This window comes from Buceros rhinoceros, unplaced genomic scaffold (genome assembly GCF_000710305.1).
Source record: "Buceros rhinoceros silvestris isolate BGI_N320 unplaced genomic scaffold, ASM71030v1 scaffold31654, whole genome shotgun sequence".
Taxonomy (NCBI): Eukaryota; Metazoa; Chordata; class Aves; order Bucerotiformes; family Bucerotidae; genus Buceros; species Buceros rhinoceros.
Window position 1 is genome coordinate 22,321 of NW_010407095.1, and position 26,295 is coordinate 48,615.

Sequence of the window (26,295 nt, forward strand, 5' to 3'; positions counted from 1 at the left end):
AGGACAGAGGTATCTTCTTGGTTTATTTTCTTAAACATGCAAACTGTAAATGAAGAGGTAGAACTCTTCAGAAAGTAGTCTAGAAGTTTAGAGGACTTAGTTGATCTCTAACTGTTGGCTTTCTATTTATATTAAACTTTATTTTCAGAAGACTTCGGTGTATTTTTTACTATGTCATTAAACAGTTGCAAAGATAACATCTATGTGGCAGTACCATTGTGAGGAAGTTTTTCTTTGTTTTTTTTTCTCACCTTTGTCATTTGCATCATGTGCAATGTGTTATACTTTGGACTGCCATTGTGCTGAATTGTGAAAATACTTGTTAAGTTCTCAGTGAAAGTAGCCTTTTAATATTTTTTTATGGTTTCTCCTTAGCCTTCAAGAGCTAGAAAAGAATATATGTCTATACCTTAAAAATACTTGATCTGAGCAGTCAATCCTTTACAGAACAAAGGAATCATTGGACAATTGTGATGAAGAGGCCTTGCCAAATTGTAAATTGTGAAGAATTAGATCAGGAACTTGGGCACTGCATGAGAAAAGCAGAAAATGTGTAGATACAAGGAAGGGACATAATGTAAGAATAGATTGTTCCAGCTCCCATGGCCAGTGTGTGCTGTGGGTACCATCTTACCTGAGGAGATAGAAAGGATGAATAAGATGAACAAGCAGTTGTATGGTCAATCTTTTATTTTACAAGCAGGCAATGAACAGGTAGGTATCAGCATTGTCTCCTTCAGAGCAGGTTCTTGTGGGTGTCAGACAAAATACCACCATCCCTTAATTCAAGTATGAGCTTTAGTTTTATATAGCACTTGCCCAGAGTCTACCTGTGCCTAACTCTACAGGTCATTCTGTGTAGCTAGTTAAGTGTTGAACATGATGGGCACATCCTAAATCCAATTGTTCTAAGATGTGATATTATTATTTGCAGAGGAGTGTACTAGCTGATGAATTCAAATGAGGAGTAAGGCTGAAGAGATCCCTGATTACTTCTCAATGTGACCTCCTAACAAAAGAGGCTGAATTTCAACAAAATGCTATTACATCAGTAGCTCTCTTTGTTGCAAGTACTGAAAGAATGTCTCAGGATTGAACAGGTTGCAGATCTGACTCATGTTTCATTGGAGATCAGCATTATGCTTTGCCTTGGAAACAGAATAAATGATATATTGAGCAACACCTAGTCATAAGACACGTGCAGCCTGTTTTGGGTAAACAGAGTCTGGATGAAGCCTTGTTACAGCTGTAATCTAGGAAAAATATAGAAGGGAATTGAAAACCTTCTTTAAATGCAAGATACCTGAAATGATTTGGATTATCAGTCATGTACGTAGGCCCATCAGAAAATGAACTTCTGGGTACACAAGACATATGCCTGGGCTAGTTACTGATAAGCTTGTGAGGACAAGCAGCTAGGTGGTTCCAGAAGGCAAGACAGAGGGGAAAAGGGAGCCTGAAAAGGGAAAAGCTTTGTGGACCAGGCACTAGCCAGAAGTGATTTGGAAGAGTGAAGCCAAAAAACTGTGTTTAATTTAATTCCTACTGTGTTCAAGAAAACATGCACTCTGTGTAAATAACAGGATTGCATGGAGAAAATAAGACTCCACGTTTTTCTGCAGGAGTCTGTCTGTAAAACCTTAAATGTCTTCTAAGAATTTGGGTCAAGAGGAGATACTGATGAAAATGAGGAAACCATGACAGCAGTATGAAAGCATATCTTCTAATGAGCGATAAACTGACCATCTTGTTTTCAAGCTCCTAAATTTCTGTCCTTCAGCCAGCATAAGGGCAAAAGACTTTAATCAAGTCTTGCATTTTGATATATGCTTTGGGCAGAGTATTGTCCTATTCTCTGGGCAGAAGGTGAATAGTGCTTCTGTTAAGTAGGTGGTAGACAACGTTTGACTGTGCCAAGTGTGCATCATATCCTGAAACACTGAAAAACAGGACAACATCATTAAATGCTTTGTTGCATGTTCTGATTTTCTATTTGTCAAATCTTTGGGAGTGGAGAAAGCAGTAATGTTGACGATAACATTATTCTGAAAAACAATTCTTCGTGTTTGTAATACAAAGAGAGAGGGAAGGACAATCAGTACTGTTTTATTTATTTTTGTTTGTTTTTCAGTACATTGGAAGAGACTGGCTTTACTGTCTTAAGCAATCCTTTTGCTGGTCCTCTTGTAGACTATACCAGAAGTAGTAGAAATCTGGAATAAAGAGCAAACCAAAAATTTCATTGAACAGTGTATTTAGAGCTTCAGTGCCATAAATGAAAAGACCTGCTGACTGGTTCACGGAACCTGTCCTTTACTGAAGCAAGGTTCACCCTTTGGTAGAAGACATATCTAGAAAATAAGCTGAATGTCCTTGTCAATACACAGTGCAAAAATATTTTTACACAAAAAGCACTTCTAAGCAGAGGGTTAGGGATACCTTAGGGATCCTCTGTTAGATATGGTTTCACCAACTCAAGTTATCAGGGTTTTAGACAAGTGAGATAATTTTTCTCCAAAAGCAACAAATGATTGACACTATTATTTTCCAGAAGAGGGAGTGTCCTTTCTTGATTCACAGAGTAACTTAATTTCTCCTTAGTCTCTGTTGAAAACACGTATTCAGATGTATGTAACTGGCACAGACGTAAGATAATTCAGAAAAATCTTTGAGAATCAGAAATCACAATGTTTGATAACCTAGTTGCTCTTCAAGTTGTACTATAAGCACTGTAGTTTCAGTAATCCTCCAAAGCTATGTTGATAAAATAGGATATTACTTGAAATCCAACCCCTTTTGTGTTTTGTTTTTTCTTTTGGTAAGACTAAGGAAGTGGGGTTCTACAAAAATTGTGTGAGAAGTTGCAGCTCTACAGTTTTCTAAGAATGAAAGTTAATAACTATAGAAATGTGTAAGTAGTAGGTGAAAAGTTTTATACATATTATCTTCTGTTCTTGAGGCACAGGCACAGTGAATGGAGACATGGCAGCTTAGGAGTATTTCAGTCTGAACATTCCAATGCTGTTCAATAACAGCTATAAAAATGTGTGTCTGTGCCTAACATGTAAGATCCACATTTCAAGTCTAAACTCAAAATTTTAAGCCTGCTGCTTTTGAGGTTTTTGTTTGTTTTTTTCATAAATAACCTGGTTATTTGAGAACTCACCTCTACTAGCTTTCCTCCAGAAATCTCTGCAGTATGACGATAGTTGGGAAACTCAGCTACTATTTTCCCATCTTCCATTTTAACAATTGCCTGTAATAGAGAAAGGTTTAATGTTCCCTGGAGTTACTGGCATTTATATTGTCAGACACACTGTAAATACCTTTACACTTGATGCTTAACATTTTTACTTTTAAAAAAGTAGAAGTTGTGTATTACTCATGCAGCTTCATGAATCAGGCTAAAATCCTCATGCTTTAGCTCTTAAATATTCACAATCTAAATAGAAAAATGTTCACCTAATGTGTGCAAGTTCCGTATCTACACAATATTCATTCATAACTCTAAAATAATCTAACTACAGACTAGGTTTCTTATTTGGTCCTCATGTGGTTCTCTTGTTTTGACGGTGAAGTAAAAGGCATGACTGAGTTCTCAGGTACTAATAACCTGCCTGCAAGCAGCAAAAAAGTCACTGTCGACAAGTGATGTAAATCTTTACCCTAGATGCCGAGTTTCATATCTCTAACTACACTAGAATTCATCTTGCTCATTTAAGTATAGTATAGGTCAGCATGACTGCACAGTCTGAAGTCACACCTTTATAATATAATAGGTGATAATTGCTGTAAGAGCTGCTTCCTTATGGAAGAAGTATGCCAGGGTGCTACTGTGAAGCTCACAAATACTACAGCAGCTCAGCTGACTGCCAAAACTTGATATACAGTTACAGCACAAAATCAGTCTTCTCTGTATAGAGTATAGTCAGTCTTACCTATGCTTTTAGTAATAAAGATTGAGGAGCCAGTCAGATTTAAAGGAGAAAAAAGTAAGTTGCAAAATGAAGATATGAGTGGACAACTTTCACCAGATACAAGGAAACCATGTTACTAGTTTATGTAATGTTTAGTTACACTATACTAATAGGCAGTGGTTTCTCTCTGGAGAGTCACTTACTCTGCCTCCACCTTTGGCTACTTAATAGGCTTTGAAATGCTGAAGTGCCCAAGGCTAATAAGATAATGGTATTTGTAGTATTTCAAAATTGTTACATTTGCAATAAATTGATCAAGTAGAATTGTGTCTTATTCTGTTAAGTTTCCCAAAGATTTTGCAAAGCCAAAGACATGGGCTTTTCCCTCTCATAATCAGAAAGGTATGACTATAAAAGCGTTCTGGAAATCATGCAATGCCATTACTGTTCTCAGTTTGTCACAGCTCCCTGAGGGAATTGCTGGTTTTCCTATCTCTTCAATATGTAAAAAGCATTTAACCAGTAATCTATTATAGGGTTCAGGACACTTCACAAATGCAGAGTTGAGCTGTCCCCAACTGTCCTTTAAATAGATGATAAATGAGTAAGGTAAGTAAAGCACCCATTTTACAACAGGTTTTGTATCTGGATTTTGTCCATGATAGTAGTAAATAAATATTGTGTCATCTTCTGTCTCGCTAGAGGCTGCTTAAGTCACAAGTTGCTCTGTACTTAAAACAGGAAGGAAGATACGGCAATTCTTTCCCCCCCTCACTTTACACAGTCTTTTGTTTAAGGCTCACACACAGGTGACTACAAAAGGTGAGCACTGCCACTAGGCAGGGGCAGAGCTATGGCAGAGAGACGGCGGCACTCCCCTCAGAGTGTGCTGCGTTGCTGTGTGGGGCTGGACAATGGCACAGCTGCCAACGAGCTCTTTAGAGTTTTAACGAGCATTATGTCTGCTTGAGCTGCGACACCAGTAGATGCTTGACATTCTACCCCTGTTCTTTATTAGTATATACAGTTCTGAAGCTCTATCTCTCTTTAAAATCAGTCATCAAGAAATGGGGAAAAAATTGTTTCTAAGCTATGACAGATGGAAAAAACAATTCAAGGAAGATGTCCTTGAGACAGATGTAATTTTCACTCTAAAAAAACAACTGAGACTCTGTAGAACTAAATTAATGTACCTTGAACTTTTTACCACTCATTGTCTCCATGTCTGATTCCTTGTCAATTGTGAATGAGTTGGTCATGGTGCGGCCTCCTGGGTAATGCTGCGTCCAGGTGAAGTCATTTCCATTCTGCACCACCTCCGTGACTGTTTTGCAATTCCTTCCCATTTCAATCTTGTCACTGGAGAGACCTTAATCAACAGAAACATACAGTTCATCCAATCTGATAGCCTACTGTCTGTATTTGAATCGAAGTATGCTAATGGTATGTTTGTTCTCAGACATTGATGTCTGCGCACCTTTTTTTTTTTCTTTTTTTTCCATTTTTTTTACAGCAGTATCAAAGTTCTGAGTTTAAATTGCTGGTATAAAGGAAGATACAGGTACATCAATGCATTTGCTAAAATAATAACTTTTGGTTTTGCATTCTTTTCCCTGAGAAACAACACACAGAGTAAATGTATAGACACAAAGTATATATAAACATTCCCTTCTTAATCTACACATACAGATGCATGGAACTTAATGTGTATGAACTTGTGCTTTTGCTATGTAGCTGCACCTACCTATTTACTATTTGCCATTGCTTGTTCCCTAAGAGCTTTTACAGGGTAACCTCTATAACAGGTTTGTAGAGTCTTCTGAAAACATTCACAGAATTCACTGCTCCTGTGCAAGATTTTGAGCAGTGTTTTTGTACTAAATTTATACTCCCACCAATTAACAGAATTAGGGAAATTCTAATTTAGAATCAGGACAGAAAAAAAGACCTTCACAGTCATTATATTGCAAACATATTGGCCCTTCACTCTGCTGCCACTGAAGAGGAATATTACTGCAGAACAGTAGTGGCTGTTCTGTAGTAGTGTCCTGTGGCTGACAGTGCTTCGTATAAGATTGAAAACTGAACCTTCTTGCTGAAGGGCAGAGCACTCCCAGCAGTCTTAGTTCCTATTCAACTCAACAAAAAAAGTTTCTCAAAAAAAAAAATTTTTAACTGATTTATAAACCTTAAGACTCACACCCCAAGACAGACTTACCAATCTTCTTCACAAAGTCATCATAGTTCTCATCGCTCTCGAATTCGTATTTGCCTGCGAAGGACATGTTGCCCTGGTGATGTGGCTGGCAGAGCAGAATAGCAGCTGGAACAAAGAAGAATGGATAAGTGCAGATGGCTGGAGGCCTCCTTTTTATAAACCAACCCAAGCTGTTCAGCCCACCTATACCCACACCCCTTGGAAATATACTTTTACAACCTATGTGAGTCACTAGCATGGATGCCATTGACCTGTATGAAAATCAAAGTTACAATTCAATTATATATCCTTGACAATAACCTGGAGATCAGCAGAAATCAAGGACAAGAGCTCAGTTTTCATTTGAGTACACATTTAAACAGTGATAAATTTTTACTTTCAAGATTCCACTGATTTTTCATTCAGGATGGAATAATGGTAGAGTATATTTTAATGAAACAGGGAGAAAAGGACTTCAAAGCAGTGTCCTGAGCCTTCCTTTATTTGGAAGCATACACTGTATTAGTTAAAATATGCACAAAGTCCCAAAATATGCCCAGATTCCCAAGTAATTCTGGTAGGTTACCGGCAACGACAAGAATCTGTGTAAATTACTGCACCTACGGATGTCTTGCCTTATCTTCATATGGAAAAAAGAATAATGAAGTATTTTACTTGGATGTGAAGTACACTAGGTTAGTCTGTGGCACCATATTCCTGTACCTTATTTAGTATCAGGAACCAAATAGTGCTCTGTATTGCTCGCAAGCGTTTGCACAGAGTACAAAACTTATTTTGGAAAAGCAGAGCTCTGATTTATGTAAGATAACCATACGTTAAAAGTCAGGGAGTCTGGTGGGTAATTTACAATGCTTACAGGAGATGTCCTGTGTCTGATGAATCCATTGCCACACACAGATAGCAGAGTAGGAAATTTCCAGCTGCTGGCTATTGCTCCACCGGCTGAGGATACAGACCAACAATTTTAAGCCTCACCAAACACATTCCTAGAGTTTATGTGAAATGGTGTCATTTGGAATGACACCATTGGAATTTTATTTTATTTAAAGTAAAAAATTTGGGAAGGAACAGAAAATCTATTCTTCCCTGGTTTTATAAAAGTCCAGAGAAATATATAACAGTGTTCAATAAGTTTTACTGTATGCAAAGTTAAATGCAATTAGTTTAATCCTACATGCTACTGCAAGAACATGTCTATTCGAAGTCGAGAAGCTGATCAGAAGAACAGGAACATAGGCTGGATGATTAAAACATGGAAAACAAAGGTCCACTAAACTTCATCACTGCTCTCCTTGGTATACATTGAAACTGATGTATTCTGTGTAATCATTTCTGTATTTCTAATTAATAAGCTTACCCATACTCCACTCTGTCAGAGAGTGAGACAAACTTCAGTAATGGGATGAAACTTCCGGAAAGTATTAAATATCGTAAATCATGGTATATCATTCCTGTAAAACTACACAAAGTAGAAGCATTGCTACATCTAACAGTTTTATTCCCAATAACATTGCCTTTGAGTTCACACAGTCAGTCACACACTCCCTCAGCCTGTGCACGTTGGAGAGTGTAGTGTAGTTTGCAAGTTTGCTCTGCTGAGTTGAGACAGAATGGTGCCTCGTAGTGAGTCCTGCCTCCTGCAGGTCCTCTCTCATCTGACCATGTTCTGGACGTGTCTTGTTGTAGCCTCACAGATTGGGGACTGAATGTAGATTATATCATACCAGAGTTGAATTCAAAAGGAGCTAGAAATAAGACAGCCTGTACCCAACTGCTTTGTCACAGTATACCAGGGTGTACAATAACTCCTTAAATTAGAATCTGTCAGGAGGGGTTACTTAGGATTTAACATATTTGCTACACATACATATATATTTAACGGCATATTGCTTGTCAGGGTATGCTGCAAGTCAATGAAAAAGTATGCTCTCTAAATTGTATTAATTTTTCATTTTACTTACTAAGCTGCTTTCTTTTATGCAAAACCTTTGTGGTCTGTAAGTTACACAGCCTTTAAACCAATTACACAGGGCATATGAGGTTTGAATAGGAAAACATTTCCTCTCTTAGGAAAATGTTCGCAGCTTCAAAACCTTTCCTTACAGAGGAAAAGTGAGAGAGATTCCAGAATAACACACTGATTGATGGGTGAAAAGCCTGAATCAGGCGAGAAGGGGACTTCCAAATGGAAAAGAATTTTCTGACCAGAAAAATTTTCAGAAAATTCCAAGTCAGTTTTGTGAGAGATTGTACCTGTGCACTGGAAAAGAGCTTACTTCATGTTTATTAGTTGGGAATTTATATTATTTCTGGGCTTTTTTTACCTGCTTCCTTTTCTGAAGCCTGAGAAAAAGTAACTTCATATTTTACATCTTATGAAAGATGTAAAACTTTCAAATGAAGATGTGGTTTTTGAAGTTGACAACTATCCTTTAAATACTCTTTGTTTGGGTGGATGTTCCTGACAGGAAAGCAATTTTCTAGAAGAGATACAGAAAGTGAACAAGAGTGAAGCATAACAAAATCATGGTCAATTTGTAAGTAAAAATGGAACAAATGTCCTAGGAATTACTGCCTTCCCACCCCTAACCCTTCACTCTCCCCATATTTACTCAGCTTTAAATTGTACCACGCTGTGCAGTGGCTGACTGTATTGTGCTGGGGTTCATGACGCCACAAAAGCCATACCATCTGCTGTCTGCATGCGGTTAAAAAGATGTCTCCACACTTGAAATAGAAGTGAGCCATATACCTTCCCTCTGTGAACGTTCTCTGTGTCCTGCGATTAGCATTCAGAACACAGGAGTGTGGGAGAAAAGTACAAACCTAGGGCTTTCTGTATCACTTACAAATACAGAAGATTCAGGGAAGGAACAGAGAAACTTGCTTTTCACTGCCAGTGTTTCCTTTGCACTTTTGATTTAAAAGTGCTGGTAAGACAATTCAAACCATATTTGACAGGTTTAAAATTAAAACTCCTTCAGCTTAATCCTAAGATTGCTGAACTCAGTGACCAATTGTGCAGCAACAGACAACTGAAAGGGAAACTTCCTGCATCGGCTGGACCCAGATGCTCAGGCCCTATCTATATAAAGAAACCCAGCATTAGCATATAAAACAATGAAGTGGTGGCACATGCAGAGAAGTCTCAGTTTGCTATGGTAAAGCCAAGCAGACACCAGTTAAGGCACAACAGCGCAAACTCTATGCCGTTAATAGAAGCAAAGTCTCTAGTAATTTCAGTCATACACAGAAAATATCTAGAGGAAAAAAATCATCAAGCCTATTTCATATAAAGCAAGCTGAAACACTGAGAAAGCGTGACCCATCAGAGCTTATGGTACAGTGAATGGATGTGGCGGCCACTAACAAACTTGAAGTCCAGGCATTAATCCAGTGGCCACAGGATGACACATTAATTTAAGCATTTTTATAACAAACAAGCCCTTAGAAGCAAACAAGAGCTCTGAGTGACCACTTATTTTCAAAGAGTCACCCAGGGAGTTTTATACTTGCTTCACTGACAGGCTGTGAGACTCTTTGCAGCTGCTTATCACAACTGGCTGAGCGAGTCCCCAGTCGAGATTCTTGCTGTCTCCCTGTGGTTCTGTGTCTATGGACAACCAGATTCCAGTCCAAACTGTGCTTTGGGTGACCAGTGACTGGTTAGAGAGCAGGTTAGAGAGCACTGAAGGCCTCTGGATTGCACTAGGCTCTCAGCGTTCCAGAGTGACATGCACAACCCTGTGAAGAAGGTAAAGGAACTCAAGCCATAAACTTTTCTGTTTACATAAAACTTATTGGGGGACAATACTACCAGCATAGGAACACCACATGGACCTTGGAAGATAGATCAAACTGGGTAAGAAAAATGCCACAGTTCTGTGAGACAGGAAAAAGATAATCAGATTATATAACAGTACTCAAGCTTTTATGTTCTCTCTCTCTAAAGATCAAATTATGTTGATAGCTTTCTTGCGATGAGATATGAAAATGCTGACATCTACACAACTGTGCAGTACTTAGAGCCTGCCTGCAGTGGGAATGGTGGGCAGGGAGCCAGTGTGTAGTACAGGAAATAACCAACGAATAACTATTTGACCAGGTGCGTCACTCTTGGCACATACTAATGGTGAGTTTATTCACCTCCAAGGAGTTGTACACTATGCTGTACATGAGAGTACCAGAGCAGGTTACAAACATCCATCCAAACAATAAAGGTAAGGCTACGCAGTGTGATAAAGGTGCTTGCTCTGCCTGGCTGCCCAGAATCAGAACCAGTTCAGAACAAGTTTTGAGCAAGTATGTCATTATCTGTACCTGCCTGTGCAGAGTTTTCAATGTGCATTGTGAATTTGCACTCCTGTGTTTGCTCGCTTATTCTGAAATAAATCCTTTTTTTCACTCCCACCTTTTTTTTGTTGTTATTTTTATAAAATGTAATCATATTTGATAGGGCATTGGAGAATGAAGAATTTCATTAAGTAGTTTTCCAAATACTGAGTCAGGACAACGTTTATTCAAAGAACAGAGGAATGGAGGCATTCTGACTTGACTGAAATTATGGTCACTTGCACAATTGCTAAGACTAGTCATCCAAGTCCCTATCTCTTCAGTTTCAGCTAAAACACTTTGCATTTGCAATATTTGTGATTTTCCTGCCTCTTCAGAGCTCTGAGCATGTGATGTTGCTTTTGCGTACCTCTACAGCAGTGCTTCATCCTTGGTGGGATTGTACTAAGTGGTGCAGTGAACTCCAGAATTACCCAGTAAAAAAACCCAAATAAATTAAACCAAAATTATCTACGTCTATGTCTACACATATTAAAAAAAATAAATTATCTAAACACATTATGTGTATTTAATCCATTCCACCTACTACAATGTAGAGCCTGCACACTGCTGCAAACAACCTTGGTTACGTTATACTTCTGCTTAACAGAACTCAGTTCAAATCCAACTGAATTAACAGCTGCAACTGAGATCAGTGGAAACATAAAAGATACGTCCCTGGCACAAGGTGAGAATCATAACAGAGAAAGCAAAAGAATAAAAAGCTTCAAGCGTAAAGGCGGAAAACAGCTTTCAGAAAGCGTCCATTATCTTCAGTTGTCCTTGGCACTATCTATCGTTTTCAATGGAGAAAGATGCAGCTGTTCCTTATGTAGGTCAAAGAAAATGCCATTGTTCTATAGGAGCCTGTGTCTGCCATCTGGTGGCCAACTGCCAGGGTCCTTATGCCAGGCAGCATGTCCTACACTCTCCCCCCACCTCAGCCGCGTAAATCCCTGACTACAGGTAGAGCTTGCCAGGGTTTGCGACCAGCCCTGTGGCACAGCGGAATCTCTCACAGAGAGAGTAAAAACCCCTAACAATCTAATTCCCCATGAGCTGGTTATAATCAGCTTGATGAGCATCATTGTTAAATGTATCATTTATATTTATATAAATGAATATATCAGTATTTATACAAGCAATTATCTTCACATGTTTCATTTTGGGATGTAGTTCTACACAAAGATGATTTCCTAAGCACCAGTTTATGACGTCACTGACATATTGCATGGTATTAGCCTTTACTTAAACACAAATACATTTTTATTGCTGTCTTGACTATCAACAAGACACAGAACTGCTTCATAGAGATTTAACTAAACATTGTAAATCAGTGGCCGAATGCTGGCTCAACCCAAATTCAGTGAGAATCATCTACACAATTTAATGATTCTAACTTTACATGCAAATGCTATTTGTGGCAGAGTGGCAGTTGTGAGACCTGCCAAGTGGATTCAGAGAAACACAAGTAAGAGTGTGTATGCTGTGATGGAGCAGCACTGTTTGCAGAAACAACACAAGAAACAGTATAACCTTATTCGCAAAGAAGCTTAAGGTGCACAGGCTTTTTACACTGAATTTGTCTCACTGAGTGGGAAAAAAACCCAAACGAGCCAAAAGCCAAGCATTCATAGTTGTGCTTACCCAACTTTGAAACCCCAGTCACTCCTCTAACATAGTAAATCTCATATTTGGATGAATGATGTCAGGACTAAGGACAGAAATCAAGTTGTTAGTTACAATGAGAAGTTTTGCAGAAAAGCTCACTGCTGGATTTAAATTACCAGGGTGATGTGAGTTGCAACTGTGTGACTGTTGCAGACAGTTAGCACTAAAAAGTTGTCAGAGAAGTAAAACTCCTGTGGAAGCTTATACCCAAAGGAAAAGTTTGTCTAAAGCAAGCAGTTAAGCCCTTCTGTCTCCAAAGTCAGTTACCTCTGATATGCAAAACAGCTGAGTCTTCAAATGGTGGTAGGAACAGAGGGAACTTTCAGGAACCAAATCAAAGGACTTGGATATCTTTACTTTCAGAATTTACTTGCCACAAAGTCATAAATATAATGCTTTTGCATCCTTTTTGTCGTGTCGGAGTCACCCTGCCCTTGAATGTCTCTCAGCATGCTTTAAAGTTTATTAACCTTTCAGCTGTGTTGTATAAAGCCAACTGAGATACACTCAAAGACAAAAATGGAGATAAGAAAAGTAATTCCATTAGTGAAGGAGTTAGGCTGAGTGACTATCTTTGAAGTGCTTTCAGAACTGGAATGCAATTGAACAAGGAGTACAGACTCAAAATAAAAGTAGGAACTCTCCAGTGAAAAGGAAGTTACACTTAATGATTCTTTCAGAGTGAAATTTGATCAGGAAAGCTTGTAAATTCCTAAAACAGCTGTATCTGGCAATTATTCAGCAACCCTCCATAGTAAATGGCTAATGATTATTAATTCCTTTGGCATTCAGAGTAATCATTCATAATGAATTCAGAATGAACTCATCTGGTGTTAATGTAATGTGTAATTCCATGGGAGTCCTATTATAATACTGCCTTATTAAGTATCCATTTAGTAGAGTACTAGGTGTTACTCTTCTAAAACAATAAGCAGTAGAAAAGTAATTACCAACAAGATGTGGCTGAATTGTTGAAAAGCTAATGCTTGAAAAGAGGCCAAACACCTAACGGAAATGCACCAGCCAGCTCCACGGGGCTTCAACAGGTGACGCAGTACAGGCTCCATCCTTGCCCCAGATGTGACATTCTGATGGGTCGTATCTGCCTGACAAAAACAGGAAAGAAAGGATCCTACCAGAAGCTCAGACATAGAAACATTTGCAGGGGAGGCACAGATCTTCAAAAAATCCAGTATTTTAGGACTCCCTAAAAGGAAATTTGATTACTTCCTGACAAAACACTCTATCGGGAAAACCTTTAGTCTGTTTGGATCTCCCAAAAGGAGGTTTCCAGAGAGCAAGACAACCAAGTGATTAATTCAAGCTGTGCAAGCTGGCATAGCTTCTGTAAGAAGCATTTGATTCTGCTGCCCCTGACTGGTGCTACCTCACTGGGACTGCCAAGGTCTAGCTTGGCCATGTACAGAGACACAAAACTAAACCTAAGGAGATTAAAAAAAAAACCAAACTAGCATTTAATTTTCTGGTGATTTCATCAGTTTTCAGCTGATTCGGTTATCTGAACTGTCTCAATTGCATGGTCAGGCCCTGTCAGTACAACAGGAGGTACAAGAGGAGGGTGAATGCCACCATCATCATCATCGACAGGTAGCCCTTTCATTGGCCTAGGGGTCACTGAGAGCACTCTGAGGATATGACAGCGCTGCTTAAATTGCTCAAGGGATTCCAAGCTGTCCTTGAGCCACCTCCTGCTTTGTGCTGGCACCACTGTTTATTCAGTAGTGCAGCAACCAGAGCAAGAGCCTGATTCGAATTACAAATACCGAAGATAAAATAAAAAGGTATTTTTCAGCTGGATCAGTGTTCTGATCCAGTTCTTCACATGATCACACAAACAGCTGTACTGGCATAATACAAGTATCGGCATGGCGAAGGGAACAAGCCGCTGGTGGAGTATCAGCACACAGTGGCTATGCCACTGAAAAATGCTCCCTGTAATCGTGGTCTGAGTTATACTTCATGATCTATATTAAAAGAATAAAGAAGTCCAAACTGATAACCGTAAACAAGGCTCTGGAGAGGGAAAGCAGAAAGATGCTCATGCTAATTGAGCTAGTGATGTGTGCCTAGTTCAGGTTCACTGAACAAATATTCTGCAAGCTGAAGGCTCAGAACAAATTCTCTGAGCCCATTATTTCCTATTGTCTCTTCAGAGTCCCACAACCAAATAAATCAAATGAGCACTCCTGGACTCAGAAGCACCAAAACAAAGCACTGGGAGGGACATCCCTTATCACTTCAGTCTCTTCTAGAATTGATAGCACTCTATATGATTTCTTGTCTTTGTTACAACAGCAGGCTGTTTACCTCCTGGTATGAAAAAAATCTTCTTTTACTTTCTAGTTTAAATTAATGCATGGTTATTCTAAGGCTGTTTGTACTTGCACCAGCATTGATCCTTCTCTTAAGCAGCACTTCTTTCTCCAAGTTTACTCTGGAGTCTTTTAGAGAGCAATTACACCCTCTTTTTTGCTGGGTTAAATATTTGGTTATATGGCTAAGCCATACAAAACTCTAACAGGCACTTCTGAAATGACAGACTTTTTCTTTCTCTTATCACCCAAGTATTCCTCTTCACTTACTCCAGCTTCAGATGACCCTTTTGGAACACAGGTGACTGGGACCTGTAATATTTTCCAGCTCAACTATAAGTTTCATGGATGCACTCCCCACCTTTTAAACTAAGATCAGTAACAGACATACTAAAATGTTGTGAACCTAACTTTTCTTTACTTTCTTCAGGTTACTTCCCTTTAATTACTTAACTTATACTAAATGTTATCAGTTGCATGTTCCCTGGTAATGGGGACTGAGAGCAGAAATAGGAATCTATCTTGATTAAATTAGTCTTTACAAGACTACAACAGAAGACTTGATTTTTGTTATGCCAGTTCTGACTCATGTAATCTGAAAACACACATAAAACTAATCTTGGCTACTATCAATCTAGCTCACATAAAACTGTTAAAGACTTCTTTGAAATATTATCTTTGGATTAAGAGCCACTATGGAACATTTTGAACCTCAATGATTTTAGTCTAATACAGACAATAGTTTAAAAATTTCTAAAATGAAAGATAAAATTCAACCTTATCTGCAGAGTCTTCTGATAAAAGCAAATGAGTTAAGGATACATTTATACTAGACGTCTCTAACAAAAAACAACTGTAGTTCTAATAAAGTTAGCAAATGACAACCCTAAAGATAGGAATCATTACAAGGACTTTTTTGGACTTTTCTGACCAAAATCCAATAGTCATCTCCCCTTTATCTACACAGTTCATGTGAAATGTTGTAAAGATTTTATTACTTGATAGTATCTATATGACTGTACTTGCTGACACATCAGAACAACATAGCTCCAAATGGGGGCTTATCTTCAAGGCATTGGAGTCTAATTTGGAAACTTCCAACACATGGCTGTGGTCTTCTAAGCAATCATCAGTCATTACCAAAGGAGGGAGGGTGGGGTAGGGTGAACCTATGTACCAATATAAAATGAATATACATTGTACCTGCATTTAAAATTAGTGGGAACTGATAGCAGGGGGATAACTGAAGGCAACGGGCTGTCACCACCACCACCAAGAGAAAAAAATCATCATATTCTTTCTTAGCCACAACGTATTTGGAAGGTACCATGCTCTTGAAGCCTCCTCTCTACAGCTACAGTTACCTACAAAATTTGTACAGTAATATATTCAAACTAGGCTTAGAAGGCAGCAGGATGAACACGGGATATAGTCAGGACTCAGTGTTTCAGGAACTTGCCCTGCTTCTACAGCATAAACTGCAGACCTCCATGAGTTCCGCATAGACTCTGGTGGCAGCAGCCTCTCAAGACAGCTGGACAACTGGCTGAAACCAGTCCTAGTGCTTCTTCTGCACTGAACTGACTTGCTTATTTTACAGTTACTCCTGCTCCTCACACACTACTTCTGCAGCGCCCTACGACTGCATTTCAGCAGACAGCATTCGCCCCGCTGTAATAACCACCGAATGCTTTGCCCCACCTAAGACACTACACAACTGATGGTTTAGTGTACGTGGTGTTGGTTTAGGCTTCCCTGGAGAAATGTTGCACAGACCAATACAGAACACCATGTTTTAACTTGGTTTTTGTGGGAATTCTGCTAAAAGCTGCTCTGCTTCCTCCCAAAGAAATCAGTTATAACCGTTTTTAAGTGCTATCTGCTATAAAGAAAAGAGATTTTAGAAATCTACAGAGATTTAACATAAGAAACATTTAAAACGGCAAGTTCTTTTAAAAAGGGAAATTATAAACAAATTATTTGCCTTTCTCAATTTTACTCATATTATTGGTTTATGAAGCACAGGCTACTGGTGTGTACCCTATCGATAACACAGAAGGAAATGATGTCCCTTTACAATAAACATTACCTACTTAATAAAAGACTACCATTTAGTCTTGCAAGACAACCTATTCTGTTGTGTTAAACGAGAATCTAACAGGAACTGAAGGCACTCGGGATTTTGCAGAACTTCACATCATATTCATTTAATATAAAAGATTTCTTCACATTGGTACAGAGTTGTTTAAAAAAAATGAGCACGGGGACATAGGATTTCCCACTTGTCTCTGTTTCTACCTTATACTGTTTAAAGGAAAACTCTTTCGTTTTAAGTAGTAGTTCAAGGAAGAATAAAGACATTAAGGGCTTCTGTCTTTTCCTCGATTTTCCTGTACTTTAAGGAATCAATGTGCTGAAAGAGTGACAGCAATCCAGAGAGCCAAGGAAGGGTCTCAAATAAGCCTAGCATTATGCCCAGCCTAAATTGCCGCCATATCCATGGCCAACCTAGTTTTATCGAATGGATACTAAAGCTGCCTCCACAGAAGATATTTCTGACTTACAATGTAGATGCTGAATCATATTATCTCTGTTCAACATGCAAGCTTATACACAGTTTACATATAAAAAAGTTTTGCTGTTTTTTTTCTTTTTAATAATATTTTTACATACCATGTTGCTTCTGGATTTTTTTTTGATCAAGTAACATTATTATTTTTTTCTTTGCTTTAAAACAAACACATTTTAAAAACACCTGAAATGTTTGTTTTCAAATCCATTAATGCATTACGTACAAGCAACTTTTAATAACTGTACCTTGATAGCAGTACTACTCCCTTTACCTCTTCCTTCTCGTTTGGGATACTCAGAGCATTTTCTTTAATATACTGCAGAGTTTGCTGCCTGATATGTATGATAAAAAATGCAGACTAGCAACATACGCTGAGCAAAGGGTTAACTTCCAGAGCTTCAATAAGACAATTCCCCATTTAGAAACACAGATATGTGTTTCTTATGTCTCAAAAGAAAACTTTCTAGGTCATTCCAATAAACTGAGATACATCTTTCGATTCTGAAACAGACTGTTTCTACTGAAAATGCCAACACAACATTTTCCTATTTCCACCATGAAAAACATTATCTTTTTTCTTTTTCTTAAGACACTGCAATTTTACAACTTCCTTATTCTCATATATCTTTCCTTCTGTAATGTCAATATCTCTGTATCTGGAGTATCAATGGTTACTGAAGCAAACATGCAAAGCTGCAGAGCTAAAGAAAGGCCAAATTCCCCACTTGGGCTGCCAGGGGAACTCCTTCCACTGCAAGGGTTACCCAGAGTTCAGTATGCACGGAATAAACACAGCATACTTTATTATGCATCCTGCTTTCCAGACTGCTGCTCCCCAGCCCTCCACCATTAAAGCAATAGCACTGTATTTTAAATACAGATTATGTAGTTTGCCCCCGGTCATACAAGATGGGATTAATAGCCAGAAATCCTGATTCACTGCTGTCTGTCAAAACAATAGACACCCCTCCATCTTTTAGATATAATGGTTTCTCCAGCACCTTGCCCTGGATCTCTACTGGTTTTTCTGAAGTGTATTAACCTCCATCTACTGCACTTGTAAAGCCTGCTGCTTTATTTGTGCACACAAACTCCATGCACAGTTAAATTCTGCTATTTCAAAGGATTCCTTCAAGTGCAGTTCCTGAATCTCGTTGAAGGGAACATTAAATTCAGATACTACTTTTTTTTTTATTTTGGAAGGCACATCTGTTTTGCAGTTGACATTTTCTTATGTTCTAAAATCACGTTTACCAGTTCCCTCCCATCTTCTTCATTCTCTCAAGCTTTACCTTCACGCTCTTCTGCAGCTCACCCAAGAGAAGAGTTAGACTGGACAGACAGCTATCTGGTGATGGTCGTAAGAGACTTGCTACCCCAGTAAGCCAAGCAAACCAGGATTTTGTCTTAAAGAATCTCAAAGGCAAACAGGAGAAACCAGTATTTGAGTGAATTTTTTTTACGCTAGTGCCACTCTGAAAATACTGGTGTAGGTTAATTGCAGAAGAACAGAAAGGATTTGAAAGTGTGTGAAGCAGAGGACAACACATTTCTATTCTGGAAATATGAGAAAAGCCAGTTTCCTTTGCATATAATTATTTCGGGGGGCTTCAGCTATGCTTTGATGTGCACAATGCACAGTAACATCTCACTACAAACTTTACAACAGTCTGAATTTGTTTATATTTCCTTAGATACATTTAACAGGAGAAATAAATATATTTTTGCAGCAGAGAAAATACATACATTTCACATGCTGTTTCTTCACCATCTCCAAAACAATGTTTGTTCCATTATCTACTTTCATTACATCTAACTTGTAGTGTCCCTCTTCAGCTGTTTTATTTATTGAGTTGGTCAGCAACAAATTTGCTGTTATTAATCAAACACTGATGTTAAATTGTGAAAATGAGACTATGTTGCTAAAAGCTATAATTTTATCCTAAACACTAGAATAAGCCATATTTCTCTTAAAGATTCCTTCTGGAATCAGAAGGAAAATCTGGAAAACACTTCTAAATCTAAACTTTCACTTGAAATTTTCCTTACTTCATAGTACCAAATAGCTGTTTCCTTCCCAAATGATGGTAAAACAGGAGGGAACAAAAAAACTAAACAGTGACAACTGTTTATTTTCTTTTTAACTTAATTTTTAACCTAAACTTGCATTTTTTAATGGCTTAGTTTGGTAACATACTGAGATCAGTTATTCTCAGGATGCTTAAAAATTTGGATGTTTAGTTCAGTGACTGGATAAGGTGCAAACTCCCCAATATTCCAGTTCCTCAGACAGAAGATGCTTTGACAAAACTTGCACAAATCAAAACTAGTTACATCCACCATTGATGTAAGATTCTAGTGCCCAGGATTTCCCTTGTGACTTCCCTGGTGAGCATGCTGAGGTGGCACTAAAACCAGACCGAATTTCTGCGAGCACTTCTCCAGAGAGCAGGCCCGGCCTGTCAGAGCAGGCTCTGAAAACCAGGTGGAGTCACCTGTCTCGTACACCATGCTGCCACCTGGTGATAGAGCTTTCATTCTGCTGCTGAGCTGAAGAAACGGTCAAGTGGGACACAGATGGACTTCTGCACCAAAACCTGTGCCTTGTAAGGCTATTCGTGGCTTGTGTTCCAAAAGACGCAAGTTTTAAAGAAACCAAAATACTTAAGCTCTTCCTGCACAATGCTGGAATTTTTGTTGTATTTACAAAATCCGAGATCTAGGCAGATTATTAAATGTATTGATTGAAAATGCTACTCAGCAAGCCTTCTACCCACCTTCAAAGCTCTTTTTTTGCTAGAAGCATCTGATGAGATTCTGTAAACAAGCCACAACATCCTTTGCTTGAGTTTCCTCTCTGCTAGGGGCTCTGTTTGGCTTCAGGTTGCTAAGGTCTGTCTTGCCACACAGTGTTGCCTTGGTTCAAGGTGGGCTGCCTTTTGCTTTCATTGTGCTTGGGTTTTTTCATTTTGCTCCTTGGTAGAACGCAGAATTCTTCAGGCAGAATAATCCTCGATAACAATTCCTAAGTTACTAAGACAGGATGACAGCAAGATTAGGCTTTATCATAAAAATCTCTCTCAACTTGCTAATGCAGAGAGAAGCGTGATGAGGACATTCTCATATTGATTTAAACTGCAAGGTCTGTCTCTGAGGATTGAAACATAAATTTCTTCAGCCCTTTGTGATTATTAATCACTAATTCTTTACAGTCCTAGTACACTTTTCTCTTGAAACTGTCAATATCCTTTACAAAGAATATGTTGCAAAGGCCAGAGGAATTGAGCTAGTCCTTTTCTCAAGGTCAGAGAGGGACGTCTATCGGTCCACTACTGCTTAGCACATCTGAAAATTAGCTCTCACCTTCCTTTATGGTTGTTGAGTTTGTTGTGATCTGTTGTGATTATGGGGTAGTCTGCAAGGGTACGCAGAATATAAACCACTATCCTACTGTATTCTGGAGCCTGTAAAACAGGCAGGCGGAGACACTTGTTTGAAGGGAAATAGATATAATTTATCCCGCTCTATTCGCCTCCTTTGAATGTCGGCTTATACAAGTCTCTGATGCCTTACACACCAATGTTAACTATTTCACTACTTTCACCTTGGCAGATGGAATAGGAGAGAAACAAAAACGCTGAAACAGAGAAAAGGAGAAAGAAGGCTAACATATGGAAAAAATAGAGCTAATACAAAACAGGGGCAGGTCCCCCACTGAACAGTATTGGAATTGGCAATAAAATGCTGCATAATTAACAGCAACTAAAGCTACACTTAAACCAAAGATTTAATCCTTTTGCCTACATTTTTATGCCTAGCTTTCTTCTTGCCACCTGTGGAAATTCTAATACTTAAGGGTACGATGTATGAGGAGAGGCTGAAAGAACTAGGTCTCTTCAGCTTGGAGAAATGAAGACAAAGGGGAGGCCTTACTGCATTCTACAACTACTTCACTAGAGGAAAGAGAGAGGATGGAGTCTTAAACCACTTCTAAAGTTAATTCCTTTAGCGAGGATTCAAAATAGTGTCAATCACCTTGATTTGTTTTGTTTATTACTATGCAAATGAAGTTTGACAAAACTAGTTTAACAAAACTCTTGGCTTACTGGAAGATCTAGTAGTTAAATAACAGCTTTATAACGGTAATTATAATGGTAATTTGGTAAGATGGTAAAATCAACAAGATTTTTTGAAAGTATTGCAGAAAATTCAAAACACTATTTGAAATCTTAAGAGTATCAAAAAGACCACTGTTGTTCAAAATACGTATATGAAAAAATGTTTTTCTGTAGAGGCACATCATCCTCTGAGAGCATATTTGTCTCAAACCTCCTAATCTTTGTGAAAACATGATTCACTATAAAAATGCCTCTCCACTGCCACACAATGCCTTAAAGTTACTGCTACCTCCAGAGACTAGCACAGAAAAAAAACATTTTGCTAATCACACAAGTATATATGTGATAAAAAAATCCGAGTGCATAATAATTTTAGAGCCAAGAGGCATCTGTTGGTTTCCACTGTTGGTTTCAAAATCATCAATCTGCATTTCTATTCAGCTTTTCTACAAGTGATTTGTTCTCTTAGGCCCAGATATACCTCAGTTTTGTGGGGTTTGTCTGCACTGTTGCCACACTTCACTCCTTTTGTAACCCAAATGTCACAGAGTGGCTCTTCGGCCAGTGGCATTTAGACTTTGTGTCCTAACTCTTCACAGCTGCATCACTGCCTCCAGCTCCCTCACTCCTAGAAGAAATGCTTATTAGATTATTGTTACATGCTTGTGCTCGCACAAAGGCTGACCAGAGGGCTAGACAGAAGATCTGCTTTCCCTCCCCTCTCCAGGCTTCTCAAAACCAAAAAGCCATTTGCTCAGGAAAGATCTATGGACTATGTAGGTCCATGCTTAAAGGAGTAATTCCTGCAGTGAAACACAGGATCTCTAGGGTTGCTACTGGCCACTGAGTGATGTTCACAAGGATGGAAGCAGCAGAAGAGGTTTTTGTCCAGACCTTGTAATCAAGCACTGAAGGAAAGCAGAAGTGTAGACTGGCACAGAGAGCTGCAAGGAGAGGTTTCACATCTCTCTATTTCTGAGGAAGGATGATCAAGCTAGAATTGATTTATATGGGGTCATCACAGCACAAAGTCGGGAAGAGAAATGGCTTGAACCAGCTTCATAGGATCTTGCTGTGGTGCACTGGATAAGCTTAGAAATAGGAGACAGGCAAGCTGAGAACCCAACCATTGCAGGTCTTCCTCTGCTCAGTCACTAGCAACTAGAATCACAACTAACTGCAACAGCAGTGAAGAGTGAAATCCTTTCAGTACTGACTTTCAGTCTTCTGTTTGAGAAAGAATCCTTCTCCTGCAACAATGGTATTTTTTGGAAAGGTTTGGTTTTGTCTGGTCAGTGCCTTTTCTTTTAAGACATTATGACCTACATATAGACATGATCCAAATAAAAAATTAAAGAGAAAGAGAGCTTTATGTGACATTGCTTGGCTGAGCTAGCTCTGGAGTTGTTGTGGCCTCTCTTATTTTTTCCACACAGCTTCAGATACGAGTTTATATTATTTTTGTTTTGTAGGGCTTTTTTTCCTTCACTATCATAATGAATGTTTAAACCTCTCTCAAAAAAACCCCCCTGAGCTTACCCACTGAAGGTGGCACTGATGGACACATCCTTGCTAGTGTTGTTATCCTGATATTAAAAAAAAAAAGCCTACAGTTATGTCTCTGAGTAAAACCGGACTGAGGCACACAATGCAGTTACTGTGACTTAAGGTGTTACCACTGAGCCACAGTAATTGATACGCAGGTTTCCTTAGCTGCTTGCCAACGTGCAGTACAACGTGTTAGCTCAAATCATTTTCAAAGACACTTTGATGAGGTTTGGATGGCACAAGAAATTACTCTAGTGATATGGAATCCAACCTTCACTATAACTTAGATTTACATCAAGATCAGTAGGATCACTGCTACCTGATGGTTGTTCATTAAGCCCTGGTGAGATAAATTTGGTAGCCAGTTCAACTCCCAGTGGCTGGAGACTTGCTGCAAACTGGTTTCATAGCACAAAAGGTCTATTCCATTTGGAATAGCTCAGGCTATGAACTGCTCTCTGTCTGGATGACTGGCTGGAAGCAGAATTGTACTGCTGTTCCAGAACATGCAAGTCACTACCACAGCTGGCACCACTTTGACATACAAAAAAAATAACCAATAACTGAACTGCCCTGAAGGACTCTCTGCTCTGTGATTCGACCCTGCAAGTCAGGATCTCACCAGTATAGCTAGCAAGGGCACAGGGCTGGTGATATCCCTGCACTCTGCGTGTAAACAAAGAAATGCAGATCCCACTGCTGTCAGTCTGGCACCTTCCCCTAGCCCTACATTACTCAGCAGTTCGCAGAGAGAAACAACAGGCATTTCAGCATAGTGAAGGAGAAGCAGCTGGCTAGAGGATGAAGGAATAGAAAGAAGCAATTATACTATTATGGCTATCAAACAAGCCCACATCACTCTCACTTGTGCTTGGGGGTGCAAGGCCAGCTCATATCCACCTTTGCTGCTGATTGTTTTTTTGACAGAAATTGCTCCCTAAACAGTCATGTTCAGTGATTATTTGTCTCATTCCTTCTTTCTCTGATTACAGCCAGACTGGGATATCCCTGATCCGCATAGAAATGAATATTTTAAGAGTCAGTGCTGTCCTCAAAGGGGCTTGTGCACCATTAGGGCTCTAGATTTACTGCACTGGCAAAGAACAGTGTAGTAATGAGGCAGCAGCAATAGGCTACAAATGAGGAGAAAAGAGGTGGAAGAATAAGATTTCATCTCGGTACATACCTGACTGTAAGATTATCATTGCAGTCCTCGATTTATATAAGGACTAAATTTTGTAACCACATGCAGAGAGCCAACTCTATATTAAAAGTCCTCTTCTTGATTTCTTAGCACATGCACATGCATCATTTTGCCTATGATCATGAACAGTTGGGAAGCACTACTATTAAAAAATAAAGTATGTTTAAACATGACTTTTGGCATGTTATTTTGTTGTATTAAGTTCTCCTGTTTTCTAGTTCTCTGCTTGAGAAGGTTTCCCACAGCTAATATGAGTTTGTGCAAAACAGTAACTATTCCTTGTGGTATATGACAGTGGCACAGATTTTTTCAGAACTATTGAGAAAGCGCAGTTATTAATTGCAGTTTGTGTAACCAGGCCAACACAGGTGGCAACAAAAATGCTACTGAACACAAGGAATTGATTTCTCACTGTGTAAGCCATTACAGACTCACCACCTGCCTTCAGAGTTTTAAGTCCGCTACTTACTTCCATGTTGTTAATTATCCCAGACTCCCCTCAGAAGAATGTTCAAGTCCAAGCCACAGCTCAAACCTGTTCCCTTCTGGGTATATGGCTTTACATCAATGCAGAAAACCATCACAGAAGTATCAGTCCATTTTTCCTCCCATTCACAGCTTTTGTACCTCTCTTCTGGCCATTCAGCAGCTCTGCTAACAGAAGCACCCCGAAAACCAGTTGTATTCAACCTTGACTCACACTGGGCTGTCTCTCCCAATGAACCATATAGAGCTTCGTGGTTGCTTTATGCCTGTGATGACTGACTGTACTTGCTTAGCTCCCTGAATCATTTTTCCCGTCATTTGGGAATAATTCAAGAGCTTATTTTGGCTTGACCAGATCTGACTCACCCTGGGTGACTTCAGAAATTAGAATCAAATGGCAATTGGTAAAGAATTCCTGGCCTCCAATCTGAATTCAGTAGCAGTATTTATCTGGTCTATCAATGGTCCAAGCTTGCATCAATCAGCCAATTTGATTTTATTCTGAGGGAAAAGCCATCGCTTTCATGAATATCTTTTATATTAAACTTATGCCATAGAGCTAAAAAACTTCAGAATTACAAAAACTCACTGTACCACAGAGATAAAAATTTAAGAAACCCATTCATATGTATATATACAAACCCATGATGAAAAACTAGAGAAAGAGTATCAAGTTTCTCCAATTACAATGTATTAAAATAAACATTGATGTTTTGAAGTATAAAATATTACTTTGTTCTAATACAGTGGCTTACACAGACATTTAAAATTGTCCTATTTCATACATGAGGTAGTTGCAAAGTTTATGCCTCCCAGTATCACGTAGGCCATGTTATGAAATATGCATAAAAGGACACTGCCAGGTGAAAAACACTGGGCAAAATTCCAAGGGCTTTACTGCATACTCTGTCGGGTCTTTGCTGGGCAACCCCCTGTTGAAATTGATGGGAATTTTGCCTGAGCAGACAACAAGGAATGTAATGCTCAAAACCAGGCAAACAAACAAAAATATACTTCAAAGAAGTTGATAATTAAAAATACAAAAAAATGCTACAATATTAAAGCCTAATGTACTTGTTACGATTATTCAGTTAGTGAGACTTATGCAATCTCTAGCTTAGGTTGTGAAAGTAAGTGTTCAGGTTTTTTCTGATTAGTTCCATTCTGTTCAGCATTTAATAAGATGCTACTATTGTGTGTGAACTATCAATGTTTCCTTATTAAAAAAAATCAAACCAAAATTTCTATTGAAAAAAAAGTAATGGATTTTATTTAGGTTTGGAAAAAACTTAATATGCAAATCCTAAAGGAGCAGAATTTCACCCTTCTACAATCTGATTGCAAATCCTCATCAGCTAAGGGCATCAATGCCAAATGATCGCTCTTCTTTATTCATTTCAAGGACCTCAGGAACATCCTAACTTTCTGCATGAGGACAACCCTTTAAGAAAAAAGAAGTTACTCAGAAGTTTAGATAGTTTTTCTTACGAAGCTATCAGTAGTTTAGACATCTAACCTAAAAAATATAACTAACCGTCTTTTTTCAAGAGAGCCTCAGTGAAAGTAATTTGACAGCACAAGGCAACTAAATAACTGTATCAATCATAACAAAAATATATCAAATCAAAAGTTGTTCCTAAATGCACCTTCCTCAAAAGTATGGAGGATGCTTTGTGATGATTCATTATATTCCAATTACTGAATTTTAAACAATATGGGCTTTACATCTTTGATTCTTTATCTCAGAGAGGAGATATAAGAGAATCTATCCTTCCTTCTTCTGTTCCTTCCACTCCACTGTGAAGCTATTTGGCTACTTTAGCTTTTATGCAGAACCCTAACCGCAACTTCTCCGTCATCACTAAGAGATGGCATGATTTAATTCTGTTCATTCTT

The 26,295-nt window shown here is 38.7% G+C and overlaps 1 protein-coding gene across 2 annotated transcripts in view; it reads right to left on the reverse strand.

The window, feature by feature from the left end:
- Positions 1–2,132: 2,132 nt before the first annotated feature.
- The window catches only part of FABP6 (fatty acid binding protein 6, ileal), a 37,382-nt gene continuing 13,219 nt past the window's right edge, over positions 2,133–26,295 (reverse strand). The window contains exons 2-5 of one of the 2 annotated variants that reach the window (XM_010134364.1): positions 6,136–6,240; positions 5,111–5,286; positions 3,167–3,256; positions 2,133–2,213 (exon numbers count right to left, since the gene is read on the reverse strand). In XM_010134364.1, coding sequence (XP_010132666.1) covers positions 2,160–2,213; positions 3,167–3,256; positions 5,111–5,286; positions 6,136–6,240 — 425 coding nt within the window. In that variant the 3' untranslated portion in view covers positions 2,133–2,159. Of the gene's footprint in view, positions 2,214–3,166; positions 3,257–5,110; positions 5,287–6,135; positions 6,254–26,295 lie in introns of those variants that run through there. The other variant, XM_010134365.1, reaches the window with a different exon arrangement.